The sequence below is a fragment of the Aspergillus luchuensis genome, chromosome 6, assembly GCF_016861625.1.
Source record: "Aspergillus luchuensis IFO 4308 DNA, chromosome 6, nearly complete sequence".
In the NCBI taxonomy this organism is placed as follows: Eukaryota; Fungi; Ascomycota; class Eurotiomycetes; order Eurotiales; family Aspergillaceae; genus Aspergillus; species Aspergillus luchuensis.
In genome coordinates, this window is record NC_054854.1 from 2,466,049 (window position 1) to 2,491,679 (window position 25,631).

The 25,631-nt window shown below is 50.9% G+C and overlaps 10 protein-coding genes across 10 annotated transcripts; 3 read left to right on the forward strand and 7 right to left on the reverse strand.

Annotated features, from left to right (window-relative positions):
* Positions 1-123: 123 nt before the first annotated feature.
* Positions 124-1,641, reverse strand: AKAW2_60818A (Zn(2+) transporter ZRT3; the record flags this gene model as incomplete). Its single annotated transcript, XM_041692985.1, has 3 exons — positions 124-1,350; positions 1,405-1,535; positions 1,587-1,641. 3 exons carry the CDS (start codon positions 1,639-1,641, stop codon positions 124-126), a joined length of 1,413 nt encoding a protein of 470 aa, XP_041546316.1.
* A 1,151-nt stretch (positions 1,642-2,792) lies between these two features.
* AKAW2_60819A (uncharacterized protein) lies at positions 2,793-3,336 on the reverse strand (the record flags this gene model as incomplete). The annotated part of the gene is made up of 4 exons (XM_041692986.1): positions 2,793-2,856; positions 2,920-3,078; positions 3,180-3,260; positions 3,323-3,336. The coding sequence occupies 4 exons, from the start codon at positions 3,334-3,336 to the stop codon at positions 2,793-2,795; spliced, it is 318 nt and encodes a 105-aa protein (XP_041546317.1).
* Positions 3,337-3,919: 583 nt separating this feature from the next.
* On the forward strand, positions 3,920-4,327 carry AKAW2_60820S (uncharacterized protein; the record flags this gene model as incomplete). The annotated part of the gene is made up of 1 exon (XM_041692987.1): positions 3,920-4,327. One exon carries the CDS (start codon positions 3,920-3,922, stop codon positions 4,325-4,327), a length of 408 nt encoding a protein of 135 aa, XP_041546318.1.
* A 642-nt stretch (positions 4,328-4,969) lies between these two features.
* On the reverse strand, positions 4,970-5,650 carry AKAW2_60821A (uncharacterized protein; the record flags this gene model as incomplete). The annotated part of the gene is made up of 1 exon (XM_041692988.1): positions 4,970-5,650. One exon carries the CDS (start codon positions 5,648-5,650, stop codon positions 4,970-4,972), a length of 681 nt encoding a protein of 226 aa, XP_041546319.1.
* A 699-nt stretch (positions 5,651-6,349) lies between these two features.
* Positions 6,350-7,357, forward strand: NUC1 (DNA/RNA non-specific endonuclease; the record flags this gene model as incomplete). The annotated part of the gene is made up of 1 exon (XM_041692991.1): positions 6,350-7,357. One exon carries the CDS (start codon positions 6,350-6,352, stop codon positions 7,355-7,357), a length of 1,008 nt encoding a protein of 335 aa, XP_041546320.1.
* Positions 7,358-7,722: 365 nt separating this feature from the next.
* Positions 7,723-9,009, reverse strand: AKAW2_60823A (putative RING finger domain protein; the record flags this gene model as incomplete). The annotated part of the gene is made up of 3 exons (XM_041692992.1): positions 7,723-8,045; positions 8,116-8,371; positions 8,428-9,009. The coding sequence occupies 3 exons, from the start codon at positions 9,007-9,009 to the stop codon at positions 7,723-7,725; spliced, it is 1,161 nt and encodes a 386-aa protein (XP_041546321.1).
* A 513-nt stretch (positions 9,010-9,522) lies between these two features.
* On the reverse strand, positions 9,523-11,257 carry AKAW2_60824A (uncharacterized protein; the record flags this gene model as incomplete). The annotated part of the gene is made up of 4 exons (XM_041692993.1): positions 9,523-9,639; positions 9,703-10,748; positions 10,827-10,982; positions 11,119-11,257. 4 exons carry the CDS (start codon positions 11,255-11,257, stop codon positions 9,523-9,525), a joined length of 1,458 nt encoding a protein of 485 aa, XP_041546322.1.
* Positions 11,258-12,915: 1,658 nt separating this feature from the next.
* AKAW2_60825A (Arf family guanine nucleotide exchange factor SYT1) lies at positions 12,916-17,243 on the reverse strand (the record flags this gene model as incomplete). The annotated part of the gene is made up of 3 exons (XM_041692994.1): positions 12,916-15,422; positions 15,477-16,712; positions 16,817-17,243. The coding sequence occupies 3 exons, from the start codon at positions 17,241-17,243 to the stop codon at positions 12,916-12,918; spliced, it is 4,170 nt and encodes a 1,389-aa protein (XP_041546323.1).
* Positions 17,244-21,110: 3,867 nt separating this feature from the next.
* Positions 21,111-23,041, forward strand: ECM14 (M14 family metallopeptidase; the record flags this gene model as incomplete). The annotated part of the gene is made up of 2 exons (XM_041692995.1): positions 21,111-21,521; positions 21,593-23,041. 2 exons carry the CDS (start codon positions 21,111-21,113, stop codon positions 23,039-23,041), a joined length of 1,860 nt encoding a protein of 619 aa, XP_041546324.1.
* A 529-nt stretch (positions 23,042-23,570) lies between these two features.
* Positions 23,571-25,438, reverse strand: AKAW2_60827A (dicarboxylic amino acid permease agtA; the record flags this gene model as incomplete). The annotated part of the gene is made up of 4 exons (XM_041692996.1): positions 23,571-24,885; positions 24,959-25,119; positions 25,172-25,178; positions 25,230-25,438. 4 exons carry the CDS (start codon positions 25,436-25,438, stop codon positions 23,571-23,573), a joined length of 1,692 nt encoding a protein of 563 aa, XP_041546325.1.
* Positions 25,439-25,631: the final 193 nt, after the last annotated feature.

The window sequence follows — 25,631 nt, forward strand, 5'->3', positions numbered from 1 at the left end:
TGTTTCGTTACTCGTTCCTAATCATAAGCCTAACGCCAGGAATGCTATCTCTTGACTAAGTGTTCTAGTAAAAGAATGCGCTGCATCTTGAATACTTTTTACCACCAACGCCGTTTAGTATGACTATGCGGTCAGGGCGAAACTGAGCCCCATCAGAACCATTCCTCCAATAGCGAACCCAGTGCACATTCCTCGATTGTGAGTTAAGGTAAGACCTTCGCTGAACAGCTGCAGAGCAACTGAGATCATGACGCCCGCCGTCGCGGCAAACATACCGCCGTAGACACCCCAGGACGGGCCAGCGGCGTCGTCGCCATTAGCACGTCGAGCACCCCATATCCAGAGAGCTGCCAGCGCAGCGCCTGCAGGTTGGCTGATGCCACCTAGCAAGCTTGACCAGAACATGGCCCAGCCGCGCGAATGCAGCGCGAGATACAGAGGTAAGGCCATGGCGAACCCTTCGCTGATGTTGTGGATGAAAAGAGCCAAGAAAACCGTGAGACCTAAAGTCGGGCTCGCATGGTTCGTTGCATAGGTGATAAACCCCTCCGGCAACTTGTGCAGCGCAATTGCTATCGAAGTCTGCAGACCGATGGAGAGAAAGGCGTTCTGTGGCACATGGTGATGGTGTTGGGGATTGGGTGGCGGCTTAGTCCCGTCTTCAGGCGCCACATCCTGGTCGTCAAGAAGACCGGTCCGGGAAGAAGAGGAACTCGCCTCTTGACGTCGAATTTGCGAGGATGGCAGGTTTGCCTCCAGATCATCTAGTCGTGCCGAGTCTACTTGCACGGATATGCTGTGGGGGTGCGGCAGCGGCGGGCGCACGGTGCCGTCATCCAGGACAGAGATTTCCGGTCCCTCGAGGGTCTTGGTGCATTCGTGCCCGCACGCCTGCGAGAAGCCAAAACAGGGACCATTCTCATCGCAATGTGATTTGACTCCGCCAACCAGACGACTAATGCGTCGTGTCAAGCGGATATGCAGGGATTCCCTTCGCACAAGTGCGCCTGGGTCTTCACCAGCAGCGGGGACGGTCACAGTGGCCGGGGAAGACTTGTGAGTCAAAAGAGGAGTCCGCTCATTCAGATGGTTAGGGCCGTGGGAGTGTAAATGACCGTCTGGCTTGCCCCCGTGTTCATGATCAGAGGTGGGGCGTGGCTCATGGGTATGAGCACAGTCAACGACATGTGACGGTATATAGCGATGCAATAGTGCCGATGCCAAACGGATGATGACCGCGCCCGCCAGAAAGAGACCGATAAGCACGTATGCAGCAAGCGAGGGGGACAAGCCAGCTCGAGTCAGGTACCGATGAGAAGTAGGCAGCATGCTATAGAGAGAAGTGTAAAGCTAGCGCGGTCAGCATGGTGCCAAAGTTAGGGTCAACTGGTTAGAGAGGAATACCATGACGCCCGCGCTCAGACTCAGTGACGCAGATAAGAAGCCATTGTTATGGACGATCTGGAAGCTTTTGCGGCGGGACAATCGCCGTAAAACAAGATCCACACAAATGACAGCCGATCCCAAGACACAAGCTGGATTATGTTAGCTAGCGAAACCAAGTACTATACAGAAGAAAGACTTACCCACGCCTGACACGGCGCTCATGACCCAGCCCCGGAGGTCATTGCTGGCGGCCATAATGAATAGAAGGCGAGGATGCCAGCAATTAATGCCAGCGAAAAGACTCTGACGGGGAAGAAAGAACGAGACTTTTTCAAAGGGGAAAGGAAAGAGAGTTTGGGGGAGCCTTGGATTTCATGATATCATGTCACGCGGCGGGCGATTAGATAACCTGGGGACCTTGCGGGCAACAACGCTGCTTTGATCCAAACAGCGGCTTTGTTCCACTTGAACTTCTTTCTTATTCTCCCCTTGCCTGCAGCCAACGAATCGTCCTTTCACTGCATCTCTGCAGCACCGTTGGAGAGGTTTATCGAGGAGCCACTCGGGCGAGGTTTAAACTACCAAGTCTTAAGGGAGATGATAATACGCTGCTCGGAGCCCCGTCCCCCTCCCAAGCCCCTTGTACAACTCATCGCGCCTTCAACGCCCCTGTCCGCTAACCACCAGACTCCAAGGTCCCCAGACTAATTTCTCATCGGGCCATGAGCTGCAGCAACACAATAGGCCACGGCGAGTCACGTAGCAGTGTGTCTCAACTTACGATATATTGCCAGCGCCAGCGCCAGGCAACAGCCCTGAATGGCTCGGAGTCCGTGATAAGCGTATAGTATTATGTACGTCCTCCCTGGAAGTGAGCCCATGCATGCGACGCGCACCATGGTTGGCGGTATGGGAGCTCCAATTCATTAGCTAGAGCGGAAGGCGTAAAGTAGACTTTACCTTGCGGTTCCTGCTCATGAAAAATGGTAATGTGATGTAGACTGCCAGCTATCGAGAACTGGACTTCTACTAGACGTCTGATTTACCTTGAAGGCTGAGTTCCATTATCCGAAACTGCTAGCAAATTTCTGCGGAAGGCATCACTCGTTGTGCAAGCGAATCATCTTTTCTGGAGGCATACGTCCGCTTTGCAGTAAAAATGCATGATCCAGAAGCTGGGGTGCTGTTTACGTTAAATTCCACAGACGTACTTAACCATGCGTTCTAGCGAACGAAACGTAGTATCCAGGAATTACTACCTACATGCACTATGAGCAGACACACTCAGCCCTCAACCAGTCCGAAGGTAACCTTAGGTAAATGTTCCATTCCCAACGAGAAGCGCACTCTCGCAGAAGCTAGATGACATAGCGGCGAGGGGAAGTATTTCGGCGTTGCCGGTTGCATTAGCGTGGGACTATGGGGCGTAAGAGGATCTGAGGGCCGCATGAATGGTTGGCGCGAGTTAGCCTAAGATTTTAGTTGATCGTCAGTCACCAGTAGCACTCCAGATTCCAAGAATGACAGCCATACCTCATGATGGCATATCCTTCCCAGTGGTCAATGCCTCTGAGTAGCTTTGTAAGCCAAGCCTCTAGGAAGCATTTATAGTTCTTCTTCTTGGTACATGTCAGACCCCAAATCTTGAATCGGAACCCGAAGTACCATCCATTTGACTCTAAATGACGGAGTCTTGAGAAGCAGAAGAGTGTCATTCTTGCCCTGGGTAGTCATTTGTGTATAGCCTGTCAAATCAGGCGAGAAAATTGTTGAAAAGAGAGGATTATTCATACTTGCTATCTTTCGGATGGCCAATTGTGTATGACTGACGCAGTGGCTCTCCAGTCCATGACTCTCCTGCAAGCTGATCTCCCCTGCACAATTATCAGATAAGCCTGTACCTGCTGCCACTGTCCGGAGAATATAGAAGTGGTACAAATGCAACCACATTAGATATCAAACACCTGTTGACAAATCATGAAGTAATTGTCGGAGAAAAGTCAATAGTCAGGAGAGAAGGAGAAAGCTAAGACGAGCCAAGTTGATATAACAACGTGGATTATGCCCCGAGCAGTGCAACCACGCAAGCCGCGGTTTCCAGAGACATTGTCGCACCGGCCAAACCATCCATGAATAAAGTGCAACGTGAAAGGCACCCAAAGTCTATCCCTCGGCGTCGAGTGACGTACAGGGGGTTCCGTCACATGATGGCAGGCAACCAGCACTAGAAAAGCATCAATTCGATTCGATCGAAGACACTTCCCCTCTCAACTTGGGCTACACAAGCATCAGAATCAAATATCCATTGGCATCGCTTTGCTAGCAAGAAAGTCTCCTCATCTCCAATATAAAAGCACCCTCAATCGCCGCCCCCAGACCGACTCGAGGATTGTTTTCATCTCCATCCTCTTCTCCCTCTATCATCTTTATTTCGAAGCAGGTACGCTCCAAAGCACAACATCAAGCAACCATGTCTCCCATCCAATCTCTTGGTAAACTCCTGGTTCTAATTCTCGTCTCTTCAAGCTCCGCCATGTCTCTCACTCGCTACACCGCACCCATTCCCCAGGGCGCGAAGGTGGTCGAGACGCGTGAGCAACTCAACCAAGTAGTCCGGGAAAATCCCGAGACTGTCCTGTACGATCAGGATGGTGGCTACATGTTGAAAGATGAGAGCGGAACCGTGGTTGCCATAGCTGCGGATTCTCTGTGTCCCGAGTTGGACCAGGCCGTGGCTGAAGTCGAGGCCCTGCAAGCAGAGACGAAGCTGGCTGGCAATGCCGGAGACCAAGGTGATACCAATGCCAAAAAGAGAGACGTTAATGATGTTCAGGACACTAATCGTCCACTTCGTTGTTCTCACCCTAGATGCTTCAATTCCGCCATCTGCCTGACCTATACCGATTGCCACGTCTGTTTGCGACAGCACCACTGTATCTGAAGGGTTGATACTTTACATGGTGGGGTTCGGGGGTTGGAAGGAATCTGAGATAAGGAGGAATTACAAGGAATGGTTTTGTGATGGCTGTGTGATAGTAGACTATTTGGATGAAGGAGGGGTGGTGTATGTATGCAGGTATCATGCCTCGCAGACCGGGACAGAGGTGATTTTCAATGGCAGGTACCTTGCGATGGCCTGGTTTGAGAATGTAATGTGCTTGTCATCTTCTTCGTGCAATATGGGTGTAGTATTGTAGTAATGTAAGAACATAGAGGAGCATTGCCAGATTGTCAAAGCATAGCCAAGCGTAGATCATTACTGCACCTGAGAGACGCAAGTCAGCCTCAGCATGTCTCCTATATTAGCTACAAGAACAAGTATGCGCACCGATTATACATGAAGACAACCTTAAAGCCTGCTAAATACAAGCGACGGAAAACCTACATGATCGACAGATAGACCGCCCGTCATAATGACCATACAATAGGTCATAATAGTACTATGTACAAGGAAGACGCATCAACAAGTAAAGAAAATGAGTTGGACTGCTCTCAGCAAGACATCTTGGATTTCAATTTTCGTTCTTCATATTTCCGTCTTCAGCAAGATGACTTCCAAAACCTCGCCTCAACCCTGAGAATCTCAAGGAATCCCCATATGCAAAAGCTCCTCCCAAAGCTTGTTGAAGTCGTCCCAGGTCATATTCGAGACTTCCTCGGGGGTAGTCCTTGCATAGACGATGTGCGCGTAGTTAGCACCTTCAGAGTTTCGCTTTGAGAGTCGCGAAAGCAGAATGCAAGTAGCCTGAAGAGGCGAGATAAACGTTGGATCGAGCTCGTTGCACGATGAAATTATTCTTGCCAACAACTCAACGTCATCCTTGTATAAAACATGGGGAGCGCTTTGGCTAAAGTCCATCAAACCCCTGTACCGTATCACCAAATTTTTAGCAATGGGAGTCGAGGCGATTTTGAGGCATGTCTCAAATAGGACGTCGGCGTATTTCGTGGCCTGCGGCGTAAAGCGAGGATCGAAGATATACCCCTTTGGTATGTTGTGAAGTATGTAGATTTTGACGCAATTTGATAGATATTTCCAGTTCTCCCAGGTGGAGGAATCGTCCTTAGGAGGATAAGGGAGTTTTAGATTGACAAGGTCTTGTAAATGCCATTTCTTGAGCTTTTCCCTAACTTGAACGTACCACTGATGCACACTGTCCATGTTCAGGTCAAAGTCGATTTTATCTGCTAGTATTTCGTCTTCTGACGTGCTGATTTTCCGGACGAGTTCCACATTGATGCGGCGTGCCTGAGTATATTCCATGATAATGGGATGAAGAAAGATGGTGCAAATCACAGACTGTGAGAGAAAAGAGTAAATGGATGATAGATGCCATATTCTGGGAATTAAAGTTGATTAGAATACATAGCCTCAACTAGTAGAACGGGTTGATTCAATGCTCACTACTAGGCTGCTCGGGAATTGCCTGTCTAGGTTTGGGATGCTTCTAGATCGACTGCAGGGAATCTCCTGTCCTTCACCGAGCCTTGGCCAGTGACCTTATAGCTGCAGGGAATGCTCTGTGGAGTCCGGGGCATTTCATCATGGTCAGTAGGTCATCTGCACACGGTGATCATCCGACCAGCGTGGCATCGAAGCTGGCATAGCATATAAAGAAGTCTCGAAGCAGCTGTTAGGGAATTTCCGGTCATTCCTTTTCATCATCCCAACTCACACACTGTCACCAGTGGCAGTTGTATTCATCCAGACAAGTGAAGACCAAAACTTACCAGTGACACGGTGTTTGTAGATTACCCTTTTGGGATCATTCAGGCTATACTTCCCGATCATCTGATTGCCGCCCGCTGATTGGTCTCCGCTTCAGCATCAATTTTACTCTCTTCGGCAATCCACTTTTTTCTCCGTCCCGATTCTATCCATCCATCTCTTTCATCCTTATCCTCCCTCTCCTCTCCTCTTCTCCTTGGACATCCTCCCTCCCTCCCTCCACCACCGCCAACCATGTCCAAGGCCACCTTCGCGGCCATCGCCGCCGCCAGTGCCGCCACGGGCGCCGGTCTGACGGCTCTCTTCTACTCTCCTCGACCCCAACCACAACAGCAGCAGCAACCACTCCCCCAACAACAACTCCCTCCTCATCCTCCGACCACCTCCTCCTCTAAACTCCCCGCCCCTCAACCCGCCGCTCCCTCTCTCGCCCCCAAACCCACCCCAACCAGCGGCTCCCCCGTCGACCCAGCCGGCATCTACCAATATGGCTTCCCCGGTCCGGTAGCCGACACACTTCTCTCGGCGCCCCTAGCCGGCGCCTACGACCGTCGCACACGCAACCCATCCTGGGTGGCCGAACACATCACCCCACAGTCTCTGGCGCAAAAGAACGGCGACCGCAAGGGCAGCACATTCTTCGAAGACACCACGATCCCGCCGCTATTCCGCGCCAAACTGTCCGACTACTTCCGTTCCGGCTACGATCGCGGCCACCAGGTGCCGGCCGCGGACGCCAAATGGTCGCAGGACGCCATGGACGCTACCTTCGCGCTGTCGAACATGTGTCCGCAGGTCGGCGAGGGGTTCAACCGCGACTACTGGGCCCACTTTGAGGAGTTCTGCCGTGACTTGACGAAGAAATACCCCTCCGTGCGCGTGGTTACTGGTCCTCTTTACTTGCCGCACCGCGATCAGGATGGAAAGTGGCGTGTCTCGTATGAGGTTATTGGAAACCCGCCCAATGTTGCTGTCCCGACCCACTTCTACAAGGTCGTGTATGCGGAGGAGGGCCCCGCTACGGCGGGTAAGGTTGCGCTGGGCGCGTTTGTGCTCCCTAATGCTAGGATCTCGAATGATAAGCGCTTGACGGAGTTTGAGGTGCCGCTTGAGGCTGTGGAGCGGGCTAGTGGTCTGGAGTTTGCGGCCAAATTGGATGCTGGACGCAGGAAGAGACTGTGTCAGGAGGTTAAGTGTGATGTTGTTGTGAGGGAGTTTAACAATGCCAGCAAGAAGAAATAGATCTGGTATGGTGGTGTAGATTGAGATATGGAGGGTTTGTGGATAGTGAGTTGGAAGGGAAGGGGTTTCCTTCATTTGTATTTTAGACTCATCATTATTCCCTTTGCATGGCCTGGGATATCATTAGGTCGATTTCGGCTGTATAGATTGACTTTGCATCTATATATGTATACATATTGATCGCACATGATGTGTTTAACCCGGGTCGTATAGATATAGATATAGATATAGCCATAGCCATAGCGCTGTCTAGGCAGCCTGTTGTTAACCCAACTTCTGCGCCCCAACGCGGGTTTATACACACCCACTGAACCCATCAACCACTCACCAACTCCACGCCAAACCAAACTCGTAAGCAGACCATATCAACACTGAAAGGCAACCCCCGACTTAGTTGCAACATTCCCGCCTCTCCCCGCAAACCCTGTCCCTTCGGAGCTCACCTCCACCAAGCCAGGCCGGATGCCCTCCTTATCCTTCTTTTTCTTCTTCCCCGACGACGCGGAATCCTTATTACTGTCACTTGACGGCGTAACATCCGTCTCGCAGACGTAGCATAGAATTCGCCCATGCAGGGCAGCGGTCTGCTCCTGTTCTTCTTTCGAGGCGTGCGGGTCTGGTGCATCGTGCGGAGTCATGAACTTGTTGACGCATGGTTGGCAGATGACATGGCCGCAGGGTTTCGTTACTGGATGTAGTAGAACTAGGTTAGTATTCGCGTTGAAGGAAATATGCGGTGGGTAAGGCGGTAATCATACGCATTGCTTTGAGCCCGTTCGTCAGTGTTTTCTTGCAGCTTGGGCAGACACGGGCCGGGGAGCCATCGGAGGTCTTTTCTTCGGTGAAGTGCACCTCGACTAAGGATTTGAGGGAGTAGCTGTGGCGGTTGGAGTCGGTAGAAGCAGGGCAAATGGGTGTTAGTTTAATGGTTTTGTTGGCGGCGATTTCATTCGGGTCGGTGGTGGGTGTGAGCGAGGGGACCCAAAAAGATAAGAGGGCTGATTTGTTTGCTTCCTGGGGGATGGTCAGTGAGCTTCTTACCAAGGGGGGATTTGACAATAGTAGTAGACCTTTTCTTTCTTCAACTCATTCTTCAAACGTTCCTGCTCCTCGCGCGCAATTCTAGCCATCTCTTTATCATCCAACTCGAACACCTTCTTCCGCTTCCCGTCCACTTCTACCTCTCGCGCTTTGAAAGCAGCCAATGCTTCTGTAGTATCTGCTTTCCGTTTCTTGGAGCTCTCGTCATTCTGTGATTGGCTTGACCCGTTGTTTTTCTTCGCTGCTGCATCTAACCCCATGCTCACTAGCTCAAAATCACGGAGTTCCCGTGTTCGCGCTTCATCTAATGCCCGCTCCTCCTCTTCTGCAAGACGCTTTTTGGCTTCATCGCGTTCCTTTTCAAGGCGCTTGATCTCCTGTCGCTGGGCTAGAAGGTCGCTGATGGCGCATTCGCGACAGAAGAGATCTCCGTTGGTGGCGCAGGCGACGACGGGTTCCCGCGCCGGGTGTAGGCAGAGTCGACACGAGCCGAATGGGAGGAAAGAGTCGCGGCCGATGACGCCGCGTTTGGTGCCCCAGCTTGATTTGAGGAGATCGCGCTCGTAGGAGGTAAAGTGTGGAAGAGAGGTATTGCGCTTAGAGTGCGCCATGGTGGTGATTCTCTGCGGGGAAGGTGGATTGGTTGATGTGAGGTTATGGATGGAGCATCGGCGAGGGAGAAGATATTGCGGAGTGGGGATCGGAGGTCGGAGGGTCGGTGCGGAGTAAGTTATGTGGGTAGATGAGGGGATGAAGCTTCCGGTAACACCAATTCAGATATTCAGCGAGTTAGATATGTGACAGGTCAAGCCAATGGCTAGAATGAAGAAAAACAAGATGGTCAAGAGGGGAGTTCAGTTGAAGGAAAGTTGAAGCTGGAGAAATCGTGGCCGACGCGATTATGTCATGCCGTCACATGCTATCCATCCATCCCACAGTTCCATCTCTTTCCTCTTTCTTTGCTTGTCCAACTCGTTTCACAGAAGAGATACAACATAGAATTGAGACACCGATTAAATCTAACAAAGGAAGGATTTTATGTATTGTTAGCAGCCATGATAATCAAGAACAATCCAAGCGAAGCATGTGCGAAGGAGAGAGCAATGTCACAGTTCTGAATTCCCTCATTTGATGGGCTTCTGACAGCCACAGCAGAGATAACATTCACGCTTTCTCAACCTTCCGTGGTTTTCTTTTTTCCTGGGATGCCCTTTGGTATGGGCGTTATGGTAGGTTCGCCGCTATCATAGCGAACACGTCAGTACTCATTATGCTTTGGGTCAAATCTGAGACGAGACACTCACCAGCATTCTGTCCCTCATATACTCTCCCACCAGGCCTGTCTCATTGAGGATGCTCCAACACACATCAAAGAAGTCCTTCTCTGGGTCGGTGCAGTCGGGGTTGCGGTTAGCTGGCCCTTTTCGTGGTTTCTCTGGCTTCTTGGGCCGTCTTTTTCTCGGGGCACTCTTTGCCTTAGCCAGAGCCGGACCGACCTCGATATCTTTGAACCCTGCACTTGCTGCCTTTTGAAACACCGCTTCTGCCTCCTCAAACCCTATTTCCATAGCCTCTAGGACCTCATCCCACCAGCTGCCAGCCATATCTTCTAGTGTCAAAGGTTTCGTGGTTTCAACGATGCAGGCGGGCTCAGTGGCCCCAGTATCCTGTGCGTCTGGGCCGGCCACAGAAGCAGCTGGGAGTTTGGAACTGGTAGAGTCTGCGTTGGTCATGTTGGAGGCTGACGCGTTTTCCCATACAGGTTGATCACATTCACTGCAGGTGTCAGATCCCCACGGACCTTCTTTGTTCTCTATTGTGGTCTTGTTTGCACCCATTTGCCCGTACTGTGTCGTAATCATGTCAAGCTCGTATGTTTCATCAGTGTCTTCTACCTGTTGGTGCTCGGTATATCCGTGGTCACTAAAGTGAACCTCTTCTTTAGGATAGTCAAACATGCTCATAGGAAGGAAGACGCCGCCGTCATCGATATCCACCTGGCTTCCAGGATCGTTGCTGAAGAGTTTCTCACTTTCCTCTTCACAATAGTCACCATATTCGGCCTCATACTCGTTATCTCGCTCAACCGTTTCTATCCAGGACTCGGAATCTCGTACGGGGCTATCGCTATAATCAACGGTTTCCCACGAATTCGTCCCGTCATCAGAGACTTCAGGTCCAACCGCATACTCAGTCGAGTCATCCAGGGCTTTCCCGTAGCCGGTCATTCTAGCTTCACGATCATCTGCAGTATGTCCCTCGAACTCTTCAGCTTCATCATCAACCGCAGCATCAAACATCGGAGGATCCGAAAGTATAACAACCGGGGCTTCTAAAATAAACTCAAGAGCTGCGCAAATCAGTTAACGACCTTCTCCTGAAATCTCCAATGCTCCAGAAAGACCAAATGATTCGCTAGAACACTCACCTAACCGCTTCCTCACCTCAGATGGCGGACATTCCCACCCTCTCCGCACTAAATCGACGTACTCATCCACAGCCAGACAAATTCCCCGGACCAGTAAGATGAACAAGACACTGACAATCCTACTCAACCAGCCAGTCCCCAAGTATGTGTCAAAACCTGCCAACAAGAACAACAACGATAACAACCTGGTCAGCACGTAACGTAACTTCACCCAAACCAACCCACACTCGCACGTAGGACGCAAAAAGAAACGAATAAGCGGAAATAAAAAAAGAATGAAAGTAAAACCCACGTATCGCCAAACCCAGACACGACCTGCCAATCTTATAGCCATAGTATGCAGCCACGCACACCCAGTACCCCGCGCAAACGGACCAAAGACTGATCGGGTATACCAGAATGGCAAACACAAGCACCTTGGCTTTAATCATGGTGTGTCGGATGTTATTTCCAGGCCATTGTTTGAATCGAGATGGCCGCGTGTAAAAGGAGGTCGTGTTTCTCGGTAGGAGAACTTTGAGTAGTAAGTGGTGATAGATAGTCTGGGGTAGGCAACTACTCATCCAGCACACAAAAACAATAGAAAAGGGTAGTAGCAACGATTCAAAATCCAATCCTTAAGTAAGGGAATTTTTTCTATCCTAAAGAATCAAAAAGCAAAAATCAAGGCAAAAGATACAACAACAACTACTACTATCCACAATGGCACTAGTGCAGTCACTCTCCAGCACCCACCAGACCCTTCTACAACCACAGACAGCTAGTAAATATGATGTATCCCTCCCTAGCCCTACCCCCCATCTAGACATAACAGGGTAAATCAACAATCCACAGCACCCATCCCCTTCGACACAGTTATGGGATTCTACACAGCTTTGATAAGTGCCGATAACTCGGTCCCAATCATGTCATGAATGAGAAGGTATATACTACTACCTTGCTTGGGTTCGCAACGTTCTTTCTAATAAGTTTAATGCTAGAGCCAGTGCCAATCTTGCAGCTTTGCGACGAGACTCAGTCTAGTACTTCGCTTCAATGTGACTGAAGATAAAAGAGACATGTAGGAGTACCTCACGTGCTACATTGCCTATTATCGCCTGAGCATTGAGGTGAGGTGAGGTCATGCTGGGTGAATTGACGACAGTGGATAGAATATACAGTACTATATTCATCGTTGTTTAGATCGTGAGTGAAGAGAGGGACTAGGATAGTCAAGTCATTACCTGGACTCTACGGTGAATTGTTGACTTGAGTAAGGTACTAGTTAGGGCTGGATTACCTAGTTTCATTTCCTTCCAATCTTGTGAATGTGAATGAAGGAGCTGGAGCTGTTGTTTCTGGTTCATATTAGTAGTCCTTATAATATGCCTTGGATTGCATGTCATATCTACCTAGTAGCTGTGTTAAGAGTGTATACTAGGATGTCTTCTTACACGTCACAGTCTGCTAGTGGTGCTACACGTACGAGGTATATTCGGAATCCAGATCTATTTTGATCCTCAAGCTAGAAGCATCTTTCATAACTAGCTAGCTCCTACATACGAATCCAACAATTCTCCAATGCCATATCACGCCAAACATAATCGCCAGAGAGATCTCATGCACTGGTATCTCGAGTCCAACATGACAGAAGAAAAGCAAAACAAGCAGTACCATGCCATTTTTCCGCCCAAGTGCCTTACTCGAACACAATGCATAAGAATCCAGCCAGAGAACGACCCATCCGGAAGATCCAACAGAGACAAGAGAATAGTTAAGAAAAACTGAAAATGTGGTATCAAGGTCGTAACGGCGCCGGACTCGGTCTATTTGCGGAGTCCGCGCGCAGAAAAAATCTATCAAGTTGAACCGAGGGACACAAAAGGAGAAGATGGGTAACGTCAGAGCTCTAAAGCATATAAGAGGTAATAGTAATACGAGACGGTAGAGAAAGGCAAGAAGCAATGAAATGGATTCAAAATGAAAGATGATGTGGGGTATAAAGTAAGTCAGTCGTAAGATAATGAGAACGAAGAAATTAGACGGGTCTTGACAAGGGTGAGTTGAGAAGATATTTGTTCTTGGTTTCGCTTGAAATTATTCGCTCCTTTCATGCGTTGACAGCTTGCTCGGGCGTGGCAGTAAGTTTTTTGGGCGTGGTCTCGTCGACGGCATTGCTATCTTCGTTCAAAGAGGATTGGTCGGGATCCGCGGTGACGAAGGAGTTTTCAGTGTGTTTGGAGCTCGACTCGAAACCATCGTCGCTTTTGGCCTTCTGGACCTGGCTGTAGAGATTTTCTGACTCTTCGACAAAATGCGCACTATTCCTGGTGCCTGGACTCAAACTACGCAGGGAGTGCGGTTGGCCGGGGTGCAATGACCCTGAGGTGATCGAGTCCGCACTACTGGTGATAGCTGGATCGGACATTCTCGGCTCTTCCGATGGAGTGGGCTTCCGAAGTTTGAGCCGTTCCTCGGGGGGCATATTCTGCCACTCGCTTCCAAAGGTGATAATTGAAGCCTTCTTGCCATGAACAGTAAAGCTAGCAGACTTGCGCGACAAGCCTTCGCCTTCACGCGCTCCTTGGCCGTCCTCGTGCGCGCCTGCGGCGGAAGCCGGGTCGCGAGGTTTCTTGCTGCGAGGGAGATGACCGTGGTGCACACCAGGCGCATCCCGGAGAGTCCGGTGAAGACTGCGGCGTATCCGGCTGGAACGATCCATTTGAGTTGTCTCTTGGGTGTCGATCTGCTTCTGATCAATATCGCCTTCCTTGATGACAAGGGATTGTCTCTTGGTCTGAGGAGAGGTGTTCACCTCCAGCAAACCTGCCTCGCGAAGCACGCGCTCTTCGCCATCGTCAAAGCTTCCGGGGGAAGTGATTTTGGAGGCACGTGAAGCCAAACTGGAGACATCTAGCTTGCTGGCAGCACTGAGCACAGAGGCTTCCCGGGTCAGTCGGTTTGACGGCTCGGGAGAAGAAGACTTTGTACGCTCCTTAAGATCTTCTACCGAGAGTCGTCTACCAATCCGAGAAGCGGCCTCGGATGACGCGAAGGATGCAGGAATGCTCGGTCTGCGCAAGTCTTCTGCCGCAGGCTGGGGTGCCGGTGGTTCGCAGATGGATGGAGGCTTGATAGACTCAGGGTGCGGCGAAGGCGGCGCCGTCTCCTTGATCGGTGATGCTAGTTTCTCTGGCGCTGCTTCATCCTCCGTTTCCTTGGACTCGGGGGAGGTGGTATCCGCAGGGATCTGTAGCTGCAAACGCTTTTGCTCGGTCAAAGATGGTGTCTCCGCGTCCCCTTCACCCAAGTCGCGAACGAGAACTTCGCGGTAGCATCTGGTACGCCAGATATCCTGCCTCACCCACTTGAGCTTGGCAGCCATGCGCCCCGCAGCCATGATCACGCTCTCCCGCGCCCTGGAGTGCACCGGAGTCAGAACCTGCAGATGTCTAGCGTTCCTTAGCAGATCGTCAAGCTGTCGCTGGCTGACGAAAAGTTTCTCATTGGCCTCTCGGATCTTCTGGCGCATCAGATGTCCCCGCGCGACGATTAGGTCTTCCCCCATATCTGCCTCGGGGTTTGGCGACGGCGGTTCCTTTTCGTTGAGCGAAACACTAGAGCCCCGGCGGCTCATTCGATTTCGCTGCGCTTCGTAGTCAGTAGCCATCATGCCCTTGCTCCGGACGCCAGTGGTTCGAAAGGCTGCGGCATAATTGAGCTTGGCCAGCCAATCATTCATATCCGACTCGCTATTGGCTAAGAATACTTCCTCCAAAGCGTTGTGCCGAACAAAGACGAATGCATGCTTGTGCTTCTTATAACCGCTATCAATCAAAGACACTGCATCATCAGTTTGCATGATCCCATCAGGTTTGAAGTCGGTCAAAGGCGGTTTGAATACAACAGCTCGACGGCGACCTTCTTTGTGATGGGACTCCTCTTGGTGCATCAATGACTTCACCCAGTTGACGTCCCTGAAAAAGTACAGCTTCGAGAACGTTAAGAGGGCACCCCATTCTTGCCATGGGGATCGAGCCTTCTTTTTCTTCGGATCTTTGCGCCAAAGCAATCCGACCTTGGCGACTTTGATATCCACCAGGCCTGGGTTGGAATCTATCGGGTTTTCCATACTCGAAGGCATAAATGCATCAGGCCGTGAACGCAGGGAGACAATCTGCAGCACAGCGGCTTTGGAAAAGGCACGATGGAGGTTCTCAATATCTGGCGGTCCATCCGTTCCATTACAGCGGTACGGATCGTCCAGGTTCATCACATCCTTGAGACTTGGTCGAAGAGAGTCGAGTTTTCCATCCATGATCAAGGTGTATGGATCAACCGGCTCTCTGGTAGAACGACCAAGGTGGTCGGAGCTGGCCGTCTTGAACAATGTTCGGCGAGGCTTTGGAAGGTGGCGGCCGTTGGGATTCGTGTCCTCGATGCGAATGAAGGGTGTGTAGGAGATGTTCTCATAGAAGCACTCCAAGATATCTTCTGAAATGCCTTCTCCACGGGTATTTTTGACATAGTCTGGTTTCTGCATCTTCCGTTTATTATTCTTGTTGAAGACGTCCGTGTGTAAGATCAGGATCGAAAACGCAATGAAATATGCTTGGTCTGCAAAGGACAGGAGTTAGAGTATTCCATAATGTGGGTGCTAAGGTGACATACCAGTACTCGCAAAGATACCCGGGTTACACTCATGGTATCGGTCAGCGAAGCTCTGGAGGAAACGGTCGATTTGCTGGGTCTCCTTTGGTAGTTCCACTTCCATCAATAGCTTCCGAATGGCCATATCGATCGGATCACCAAAGAAAGAGAATCCTCTCATGTACTTGCGCAGAGCGTTCTTATAGAACTCATCGTTAGATTGAGAGAGTACGCTGGCAATTACACTCTTGGGTACGGTTGCCTCAAGCCGCTCCAAATACGTAGTCGGGGTATCACCTTCCTGCCTTTCTGGATAAGAAGGCGACTTGGTGACCGGAGTTTCCGCGCCCCTGGCCGCAGGAGACCCACTCCTGGGGAACGGGGGCTCCGAGTTCTGCCGCAGCCGCTGTGGGATGTTGAAGATATCGCCAAAACTTTTCCGTCCACTCGTTGAAGTAGACGTTCGTCCAGACGAAGTGAGGTGGGGCGACTGTTGCGGCTCATTGTCCCGGATATTGGCCAAAGAATCCAACGTAGATGAGCGAGCCCGCGTGGTAGGCGGCTTACGTGTTCGAATGGATGGCGTTGAATGGCTCGAATGAGCGGAATTTGCCGAGTCCTTTCTCAACAGAGGGGGCCGAGGAGAGGAGACACCAGCTGAGGAGCGCGACGGCGACGGCAGTGGAGAGACGTGATCCCGGTCATGATCATCTGAAACATCCGACGTGGGAATCGAAGAGTCCGGTATCGACTTGGGCGCACGTCCATTGAGCGACTGCGAAGCTGTTGGCTTGGGGGGCAAGGGAAAGAGGGGTCCCTTGTTCCTCTTCAAGCGAGGCATACGGAATCGTTTTGTGCTGGAAATTGAACCCTCGCTCGTTGGAATCCCACGCGAGGCCGAAGAGCCATGATCCCCACGATCTTGATCAGAACGGGATGACTCGGAAAACCGTGCATCTGTCACAGAAGAGCGATGGGAGTCACCAGGTTGATCACGACCACTACTCCGTATGGATGTAGTCGATAGACGACCCGGTTCCTCGCCGCTAACTCGAGACTCTGGTCGGCCTGGATTCGCCGCCTGCGACCCCGTCGAGCCCTGGGCAGTATGCCTGGACTTCCCATTGGTTGTGGACTGTTGTGGGGGGATTTCTTCTACCGTCGGGGTTTTCGAATCGGGGAACAGTTTGAATTTGTTCTTTCGCTTTACCGGCTCCTCGAGTTCATGGCTTGTCGGCGCGGTCGTGATGATTGTAGCTATAAAGCGCAGAGGCATTGAAAGGTCAGTCAACAAAGCCAAAATGTCGGGCGGGAAACAAGAGGTGCGAAAGTCGTAGACTCTGAGATGATGGGTGACTTACGCGGAGGCAAGGATGGTACAGGAGGGATCTCCTGCTCTGCTTTAGCGTACGACTTGGACAATTGCGGGTCCGACGCATGACGAAGCCTCATGAAACTGAAACGGTTCATGCGCCAATTCGGGCCGCTGCCCGGCAACAGTGAGTTCCCAGTGTTTCTGGGCTTCACGGTGGGTTCTTCAGCGCGACTGCGACTTTGTGTGAGGCTAGGACCATCAGCCCTATAGTCGTCGTTGTGCTCGGCGTCATCTGGACCAGCCAGCGATGGTGACCGTGGAGCAGATTCGGAATGTCTGGGGGCAAGGGCGGTCGTCGAGAGCGTCGGACGAGGCAGCTGTTCGCTGTGACGGGATTGCGGTGGATCGTACAGATAGCTCCGTCGTTTGGCTTCGTTGTCGGAGGAGCCGAGGCGCAGTGCTTTCCAATGCATTGTGACGACGATTTCCAGGAATAGTGTTTTATGTAATCCTGCAGCGCAGCGTGCTTGAGAGACCCATCCGATACTGCTCGATTGATACTTGGCGATCGTCCCACAGCGGTAGGTATAACAACACGGCTTCAGTCGGATTTGCGATCGGAGCTATGGCGACGGCAAGCTCTTGGGGGGATTTGAGCGAATATGTCACCGGTCGGGCAGACCAATTTGCATCGCGAACCAGCGGAAGGGGAGAGTGAGTGAGGCAGGGAAAAGTTGGCAGCGCAAGGAGGTGGGGGCAAGATCGCTGGGCGGAGGAGCGCAGGTCGTTTGGAAAAAAGGGGGGTGGTGGAAAGGAGGTGGAGGTCGTCAATCACCAACGCGAAAAAGCAGTGATCCGGAAATATCGTAATGGTCGCCAATTGAAGACGGTCACATCGCCAGGTGCGAGGTCGATGGAAAGGGTTATGGAGGAGAGAGGGAGGCCGCGTTGAGAATTCCGGGCGGGCGTGGAGAGACTCAAGGCAGGGCAGGGCAGGTGAGGGGACCAAGTAAACCACAACCACAAACTACTAACTAGTAGTTTAGTTAGCAGCAGTGAACAGTACTACTTAGTACTGTTAGAACGCAGTTCCGAAGAGAGCCAAGGAGGGGCAGAGCAAAGAACTTTTGAAGTAAAGTAGTAGTAGTAATGATATAGCGATATAAATGAAGAGAAAAATAAATGCTTAGAATTAGGAAAAAAAGAAGTTGAAAGACTAAAGGAATGGAATGAGTGGGAAACCCGGGGGATGGTGGTTGGCAGGAGGGCTAACTAAGAATCACGGCCAGGCAAGAGAGAGAGAGAGAGCCGAGACAAGACGGAACAGCGATGATGCTGCTGGGGTTCACTTTCCACTGCTGCTGACGACGGAGAGATTCCAGAAACAGTGGAGTTGGTTTCTGTTGGACTTTCTCTTCTCCATTTCTGACCAACCACACGTGCGCTCGCTCTTGTTTACTGTGGATGTCTTTTTTTTTAGTATTTTAGTATTTTAGTGTTTCCTTTTCAGCCCGTCAGCCTCCCTTTACTGTGATGGTTTTTTTTTTTCTTCTTTTTTTCTTGTCGCGATTTTGACTGGCATGTCAATTAATTTAATTATAAGCTCTATTACATTTTCCATGCCATCCATGTATCCATGTACGTATCTGGCTTGTTTTCTTCAACCAAGGGTTATCCTTACATGAATCATGTACCACCTTCATCAACACACTACACACACACTATTCTTAAAAACAATTGTAAATAGCACCCAATGTCTTTCATTGCTCTAAATATGTCTACGATTGGGTCTGGTCTGCAGAACCTCGGATCGTTTCCCAGTGGATTTGTTTCTATCTTTAACTTCCAAACAGCCCCTAGATACCCTCATCCGGAGTAGCCAGACTAGTTCCTTCACTAGTAGCCAAAGTGGCAGTATGGGGGGGAAATTAATTCCTGGCCGCAAAGAGCTGGCTGGTTCCCCTTCCGCAGTTTCCTCCCGCCTTATGCTGATCGCAGGACCCTCGACTCGCCCTTGACACAACCCTGACAGCCAGACCCTGTATGTATGTAACTCTCTGTTGTTGTGTGGAAACCACAAATGAAACTATAGACCGGGAAATAAGGAAGAAAGCTGCAAGGCGGCGGCGATGGAGCTGCAAGTTGCACTCGCATCCCCAGCCATGCAGCCACGTGACCGGGGTCTGGCCACGTCAGGCCCCAAGGCCATGACCACCGCTGGCGTCATCTCCGGCTATCCTTTTCGCCCGCCAGATCCGCCGCCCAATTGTCGCCCCCCATCGCCCTTTCTTGTCTGTCCGGTCAAACTTGTTTTGCATCATCTTGGCTGCCGCTGGAAGCCGGTAGGCCAAGTCTTCGTCCTTCTAGGCATTTACGTTCCTTTCAATTGGATCAGTTAGGAAATTCTGCAGTTTGTCTGGATATCGGTGTCCTGACTCTTCGAACCAAGGTTCCGATTAGGAACGGAACCGCATGTTTTTCATAACTTACTGGCTTCAGCTCACAGTGGTGTTCTGCTCACTGAGATGTTTCTCGAATGCTGTTCATTGAATCCCCCGTAGTGCATATGGGAGTCAATCCGTGCTCGACGATGCCTGGGATATATATAAATATGCATGTTCCGCTCGTTTCATATCCGGAGTCTGGGAACTAAGTAAGCTGATATCTGAGGTATCAAGATATCGAAACTAATATTGATACACAATGCGTCTTCAAGCAGTATACCTCCTTCGTCGATAGATCGAGGGCTTCGTTCCATCATGACGACATATAATTGCTCAGCACAAGCTAAATTGATGTGGCAACATCAACAAACTCTGTAAGCAATGCTTGGAGAGTAGCAGGGATACCGCTCTATCATATAAGGCCATGTGCTTAGGGCCAGACAGAAGCTCGGAAGCTGCAGTTCTGGCTCTTGGGACCAACTATGAGTACAATCCCTTTGCTTCGTCTTTCTGGGAGGGAATGGGTCTGACACGTACGATGATATGGCTGTACGGCCACACAGACGACGCTGGGTGGACTCCTGTGGGGATCGGTCTAGACCATCAAGATCAGTCACAGTCTCGACTTTCATCCACTGATTGTGGTGTACCAGCTTCTATAGGTACAGTCCCTCCTTCACCACGCAACCAGCATAGCATGCCTGGAGAATTGTGAGCAAATGAGCCTTACAAGGAGTGTCTCGCCGCCACGTCCCATCTGAGTCCCAACCTGTGAGAACTTCTGGTTTTAGCGAGGCAAGTTAACCGTCGTGAAAAGCCAAATAGCGAATCCATGAAAATGCCTTCATAGTTAAAGTGTACGATAATTCGACTACCAGTCACTCTGTATCTACCCTAGCCTTCGTCTTCCGGATGGCACCTTCATGGCTCATCAGAGGCATGCTATGTGTGGTCCTGTCGAGTCAGGTAAGGCTTCGAGTTCTGCTAGTGCCAAGACATCCGCATGACCCTTATACCAAAGAGACCTTTTTCTCCCCAAATATACCCGTAGGGTCTTCTTGTTTGATGCCTTCTGGGACACTACATACAGAGAGAGAAGTGTTCGGCAGAGCAGAAGCGCAGACATCCTTGCCTAAATCGGAATTGCGGGTCAGCGGAGCCAACCAGGGCGTGACATGGTCACTAGTCCTAGAATGGTTAGAAGCACTGACTGTCCGCAGCTGTAAGCTAGTCGGAATAGGAATAGTTCCCGGGGCATCCAATGCGGGCATCCATTCGATCTTCTCCAAACTTCGATTATGGCTGCATTCGCCCTCGCCGACTTAGCCTAATCTATGATCGTGGTTCTCTCAAGTGCTAGACTAGCTCTTGTCCAGCTCGTGGTGGCTGCAGACATTTATACCTCGGCATCCATCAACATCTGTTCAAGCTTGTGCTGACTATGGCACACTCTCTTTTATGCGATGTCTCAGCCTTGTTCAGATAAGGTTCAACTCTTCGACTCAGAACAGAGCCAGTTATACAAGGCTGACTACTTCTTATATAAATATTGAAGATGCAATAAGGCCAATTTCAGCAGAGTATTGGCTCCAGAGTTAAAATACTTGGTAGCATTCCTGGTATTGTGGGGAGACAGTCCAGGTGCATCCATTATAGATGCCTGAGGCACATAGCACAGCCTCGTCTCCACTCCTACTTACCAAGTCACATCCACCATTCCTTCCGTCTCTCGGTCTCTCCTCTCTCTCTAACTTCTACTCTCGTGCACCACTTCTCTTCCCTCTCACGCCATCCTTCTCCATCTGTTCCCTGTCAAACTTCAGTCTGTCGTTCTAGGTTTTCTGAAGGAGATGACTCGGTAACTACTATTTAACCCTGGCGTACTCAACATCCAATATGCGTCACCTCTTATCACTGCTCGTGCTTCTGATCGCATCGGCCGCCCTGGTCTCCGCCGTCCCCGCCGGCTCCATTATCACTCCACAACCACCCGTCGAGCCCGTTCACCTTCTCTCTTCCCAGCCTGCTGATCCCCGAAGGCCATGGACTCGCCTCCGTGACTGGGTTATCGAGTCCATATGGGGCATTGAAAAACCCGCTTCTCGTCGATTCCCACTCAACGATTCCCCGCGCAATCGCTCTCCTCCTTCCCGGATCCTGGCGCGCTACGGTAGTGACGTCGTACTTCGTTTCAGCCTGCGCGATCACGATGAGGCCGAAGCACTGGCCCAGGCCGCAGACATTCTATTCCTGGACGTATGGGCGTCTACTCCAGCATTCGTAGATATCCGGCTGGCCGAAGAAGTCGTAAGTGGATCATCCTTCCGTCCGCATCTACCTGGTAACTGATGACTGATTCGCTGTGACCCTCGCAATAGATTCCCTCGTTATTGGGCTTACTACCAAATTCCCTCCAGACTGCATATACTCCCCTGATAGAAAATTTGGCAGAAAGAATCTATACGACCTATCCATCGAAAAGGCCGATAGGGCTTGAAGGACAATCTGGATTTGCGCCCTCAAACCGGCCTGCGCCGAAATTTGGTGACCTGTTCTTCCACGAGTATCAGCCTCTGTCCGTCATTGTTCCCTGGATGCGGCTGCTAGCTTCCATGTTTCCATCCCATGTGCGCATGATTAGCATTGGAGTATCTTACGAGGGTCGCGAAATTCCCGCCCTCCGACTGAGCGCAGGCAGCTCCACCGCGGCGTCAGGCCCTCGTAAAACCATCATCGTCACGGGTGGTAGCCATGCTCGCGAATGGATCGGCACCTCAACCGTAAACCATGTCATGTACACCCTCATTACGAAGTACGGGAAATCCAAGGCCGTCACCCGCCTTCTACAGGACTTTGACTGGGTCATGATCCCTACGATCAATCCCGACGGCTATGTCTATACCTGGGAGACGGACCGACTATGGCGCAAGAATCGACAGCGGACCAGCCTACGCTTCTGTCCCGGGATCGACCTTGACCGCGCCTGGGGCTTCGAATGGGATGGCGGTCGGACCCGCGCGAACCCTTGTTCCGAAAATTATGCTGGAGACGAGCCTTTCGAGGGCATGGAAGCACAGCAATTGGCACAGTGGGCGCTCAATGAGACGCAAAACAACAATGCTGATATCGTGAGCTTCCTTGACCTTCACTCTTACTCTCAAACAATTCTCTATCCCTTCTCCTACTCCTGCTCGTCGATACCCCCCACGCTTGAGACCCTGGAAGAACTAGGCCTAGGCCTAGCCAAGGCTATTCGTTACGCGACTCACGAAGTCTACGATGTCACATCCGCCTGTGAAGGCATCGTCACTTCCAGTGCGGCAGATACCAACCCCGGGCGATTCTTCCCCATTGGCGGCAACTCCGGGGGCAGTGCCTTAGACTGGTTCTACCATCAAGTGCACGCGACCTTTTCGTACCAGATCAAGCTTCGCGATCGTGGGAGCTACGGGTTCCTCCTCCCTTCCGAACACATCATTCCCACCGGCAAGGAGATCTACAATGTCGTTCTGAAGCTAGGATCCTTCCTCATCGGGGGCGACTCATTCGACGTTGATTGGGAATCAGAACTCTTCGATCTGTCAAAGGAGTCGTCAGATCTGGACACCCCCTATTCAAACTCTAATTACCGCTCCCCGGCATACCTACACAACGCCAATGACACAGCACCTCACACCGGCGAGGACGAAGACGCGGACGAAGACGCGGACGAAGACGAGGAATGGGTAATGGTTGAGGAGGAGGACTTTGCAGACGATGATGAAGAAGAGAAGAACGATGCATACTGGGCCACCGAACACACATACGAATTCCGGCGACGACGCTGACGATGAACAAACTAATTAAACCTATTTATATGACTCCCTCACCCATATACTTTCCTTCTGGTGACGATCAATAATGACTAATGATGGCTTTGCGGGACTGATTGGCGTGTCTATCAGGTTCTGTTTATCGATTCTCCCTTACATCTTAGATAGTGTTTTCTCCACATACCTATAGCCTATACCGCTTAGGTGTAATCTATACATAATTAAAAACAGAATATTCCAATGAATCGTTCTACCAAGTAATCGATCCGAGTAACTAATCGGTGTTTCATTTCCTCTGTACTGTATCTAGTCATTTACCGAGGTGCCATGTATCATGATTACTATCGTCATACATTCATTCGTTAGGTATCTTTCCGATGCATGTAAATAAACTCCCGCCCGGCAATTTTCTAGATAACCTAGCCTAGCACACACACGAACATCATCCCTCATCTAGTAAGAATGAACCTTTCGCATCCCTGACGCCCAGCAGCAGAAACAAGAGAAGTGTAGAAGAAGAATAGAAGAAAGAAAATAGAAAAAACTAGAACAACCACGCCACAAACTTCCGATAAAACCACCCAGCCTTGCCCTCCGTCTCCTCCTTAATAGCCTCCCGGCGATAATACTCCTCTTCCATCCGATCCACGACATCCTTGCCCGTGAATAAATCTGCCTCGTACGGGCTAACCCCTTTACATCTCGTGACAAGCTTATACCCGAAGATGAGAATCAAGTATAAGGGGATTCCTAAATATGCCGTAATAAAGGTCTTGTAATCAAAGTTACCCCATTTCTTGTTGTGAGTGAAACAGTCGTAGCTCTTAGTGAGACAGATGATGATACAGAAGACCAGGGCGGCGTAGGAGCCCGCGGTGCCAAGGGGAGCGCGGTACGCCAGGTCTGATTCCGGGATGTTTTGGGCCTTGCGCGCGCGCACAAAGTAGATGTGTGTTACGAGGAGGGAGATCCAAGTGAGGAGGCCGAAGATGGTGACCAGGTCGACGAAGTAGCGGAAGACGGTTTTAGAGTCGCTGGAGACGTTCATGTAGGCGATACATGCGATGCAGGCACATAGAATGAGGGCGTAGACAGGGACGCCACGACGGTCGGTTTTAGAGAGGAATTTGGGGGCTTTGCCTTCCTTAGAGAGGCCGTAGATGGTTCGGGTTGCAATGTAAAGGTCTGAGTTGGCGGCGGAGAAGACGAAGAGGAGGATGCAGGCGTTGAGGATGTGAGGGAGGACGGGAATTCCTGCTAGCTGGATGGCCACGACGAAAGGGGAGGCCGCGGCGGAGCTGGATTGGTTCGTGGCGAAGATGAGTTCCTTGGAGTTGTAGGGAACTAGGGTGCCGACGAGTAGTACGGAAAGGATGTAGAATACAACAATGCGGAAGAAGGTGAGTTTGATGGCCTTGGGGATGCTCTTGCGGGGATTTTCAGCTTCGCCCACGGTCACACCCACCAGCTCGGTGCCGAGGTAGGCAAAGGTGGCGGAGACCATGGTGGCCCAAAAAGCGTAGAAGCGGCCAGCTGGGCCATCGTCGATGTAAGTGTTGAAGGCGCCGGGATCTTTCCAGTAGCGGAACCCTTTGCGGTCATGATCGGGTCCACCACCGAGCATGAGGATGAAAGAGAGGAGGATGATACCCAGAATGACGATAACCTTGAACGAAGAGAGCCAGAACTCGAACTCGCCGAAAAAGCGTACTCCAAAGTAGTTTATGGTGACAATCAGAACAAGGAATATGGTTATCCAAACACCTGCGTTGACTCGGCTCGTGTCTATCCAGTAGGATATTACGAGTGCGCCGGCAGTGAGTTGGTTGGGTGTGACAATGATGTATTTGAACCAGTAGCTGTGCAAGAAGCCTGAGTCAGCGGTGACACTAGAGAGAATAGGCTAAAGCGAGGGTAAAGGGAGGTTCGTACGTCCAACCAAGCGCGAAGCCAAGAGCAGGGTCACAGAATCGCACAGCGTAACCTGTAAAGCCGGATGACAATGGGAGCCAGGCAGCCATTTCTCCCAGACCGCACATGACAAGGTATACAACAAAGCCAACAACCGAGTAGGATATGAGGATGGATGCGGGCTGTGCGAGTCAGTTCAGAAATTCCCAATCAGGTTGTTATTGGAGTACTTACACCAGCCCTAGACAACTGATTAGCGTGGAACAAAACTGCAAGTGACGGTCTGACTTACTTTGCGAGAGCAGATCCAGTTCCTATGATGAGACCCGTGCCAATTGCACCCCCAATGGCTATCATGGAGATATGGCGAGCCTTCAAGGCACGATGCAGATCATGGTCGCCAGGCGCAGCCTCAATGGTATCCTCGCCGCTGCCATAATCCGTCACGTATTGTCGTTTCTCGGCGGGCATGTCGGCGGAGACATCTTCTCTGATGCCCATTTCTTGAAATGAGACGCACTCACTGCACTGCAATGCAAGGAGCGATAGAGCTAACGAGTTCAAATGTGATGATCGGGGAACGTCTGCACAGCGCAACGGGATGGGGGGTGTGAGGAGGAGCAGCAGCTGAGGGGAAGGAATGAGGAGAAGAAAAAGGAAAAAAGGAAGAGGGCAAGTGAAAGGAAGGCAAAGC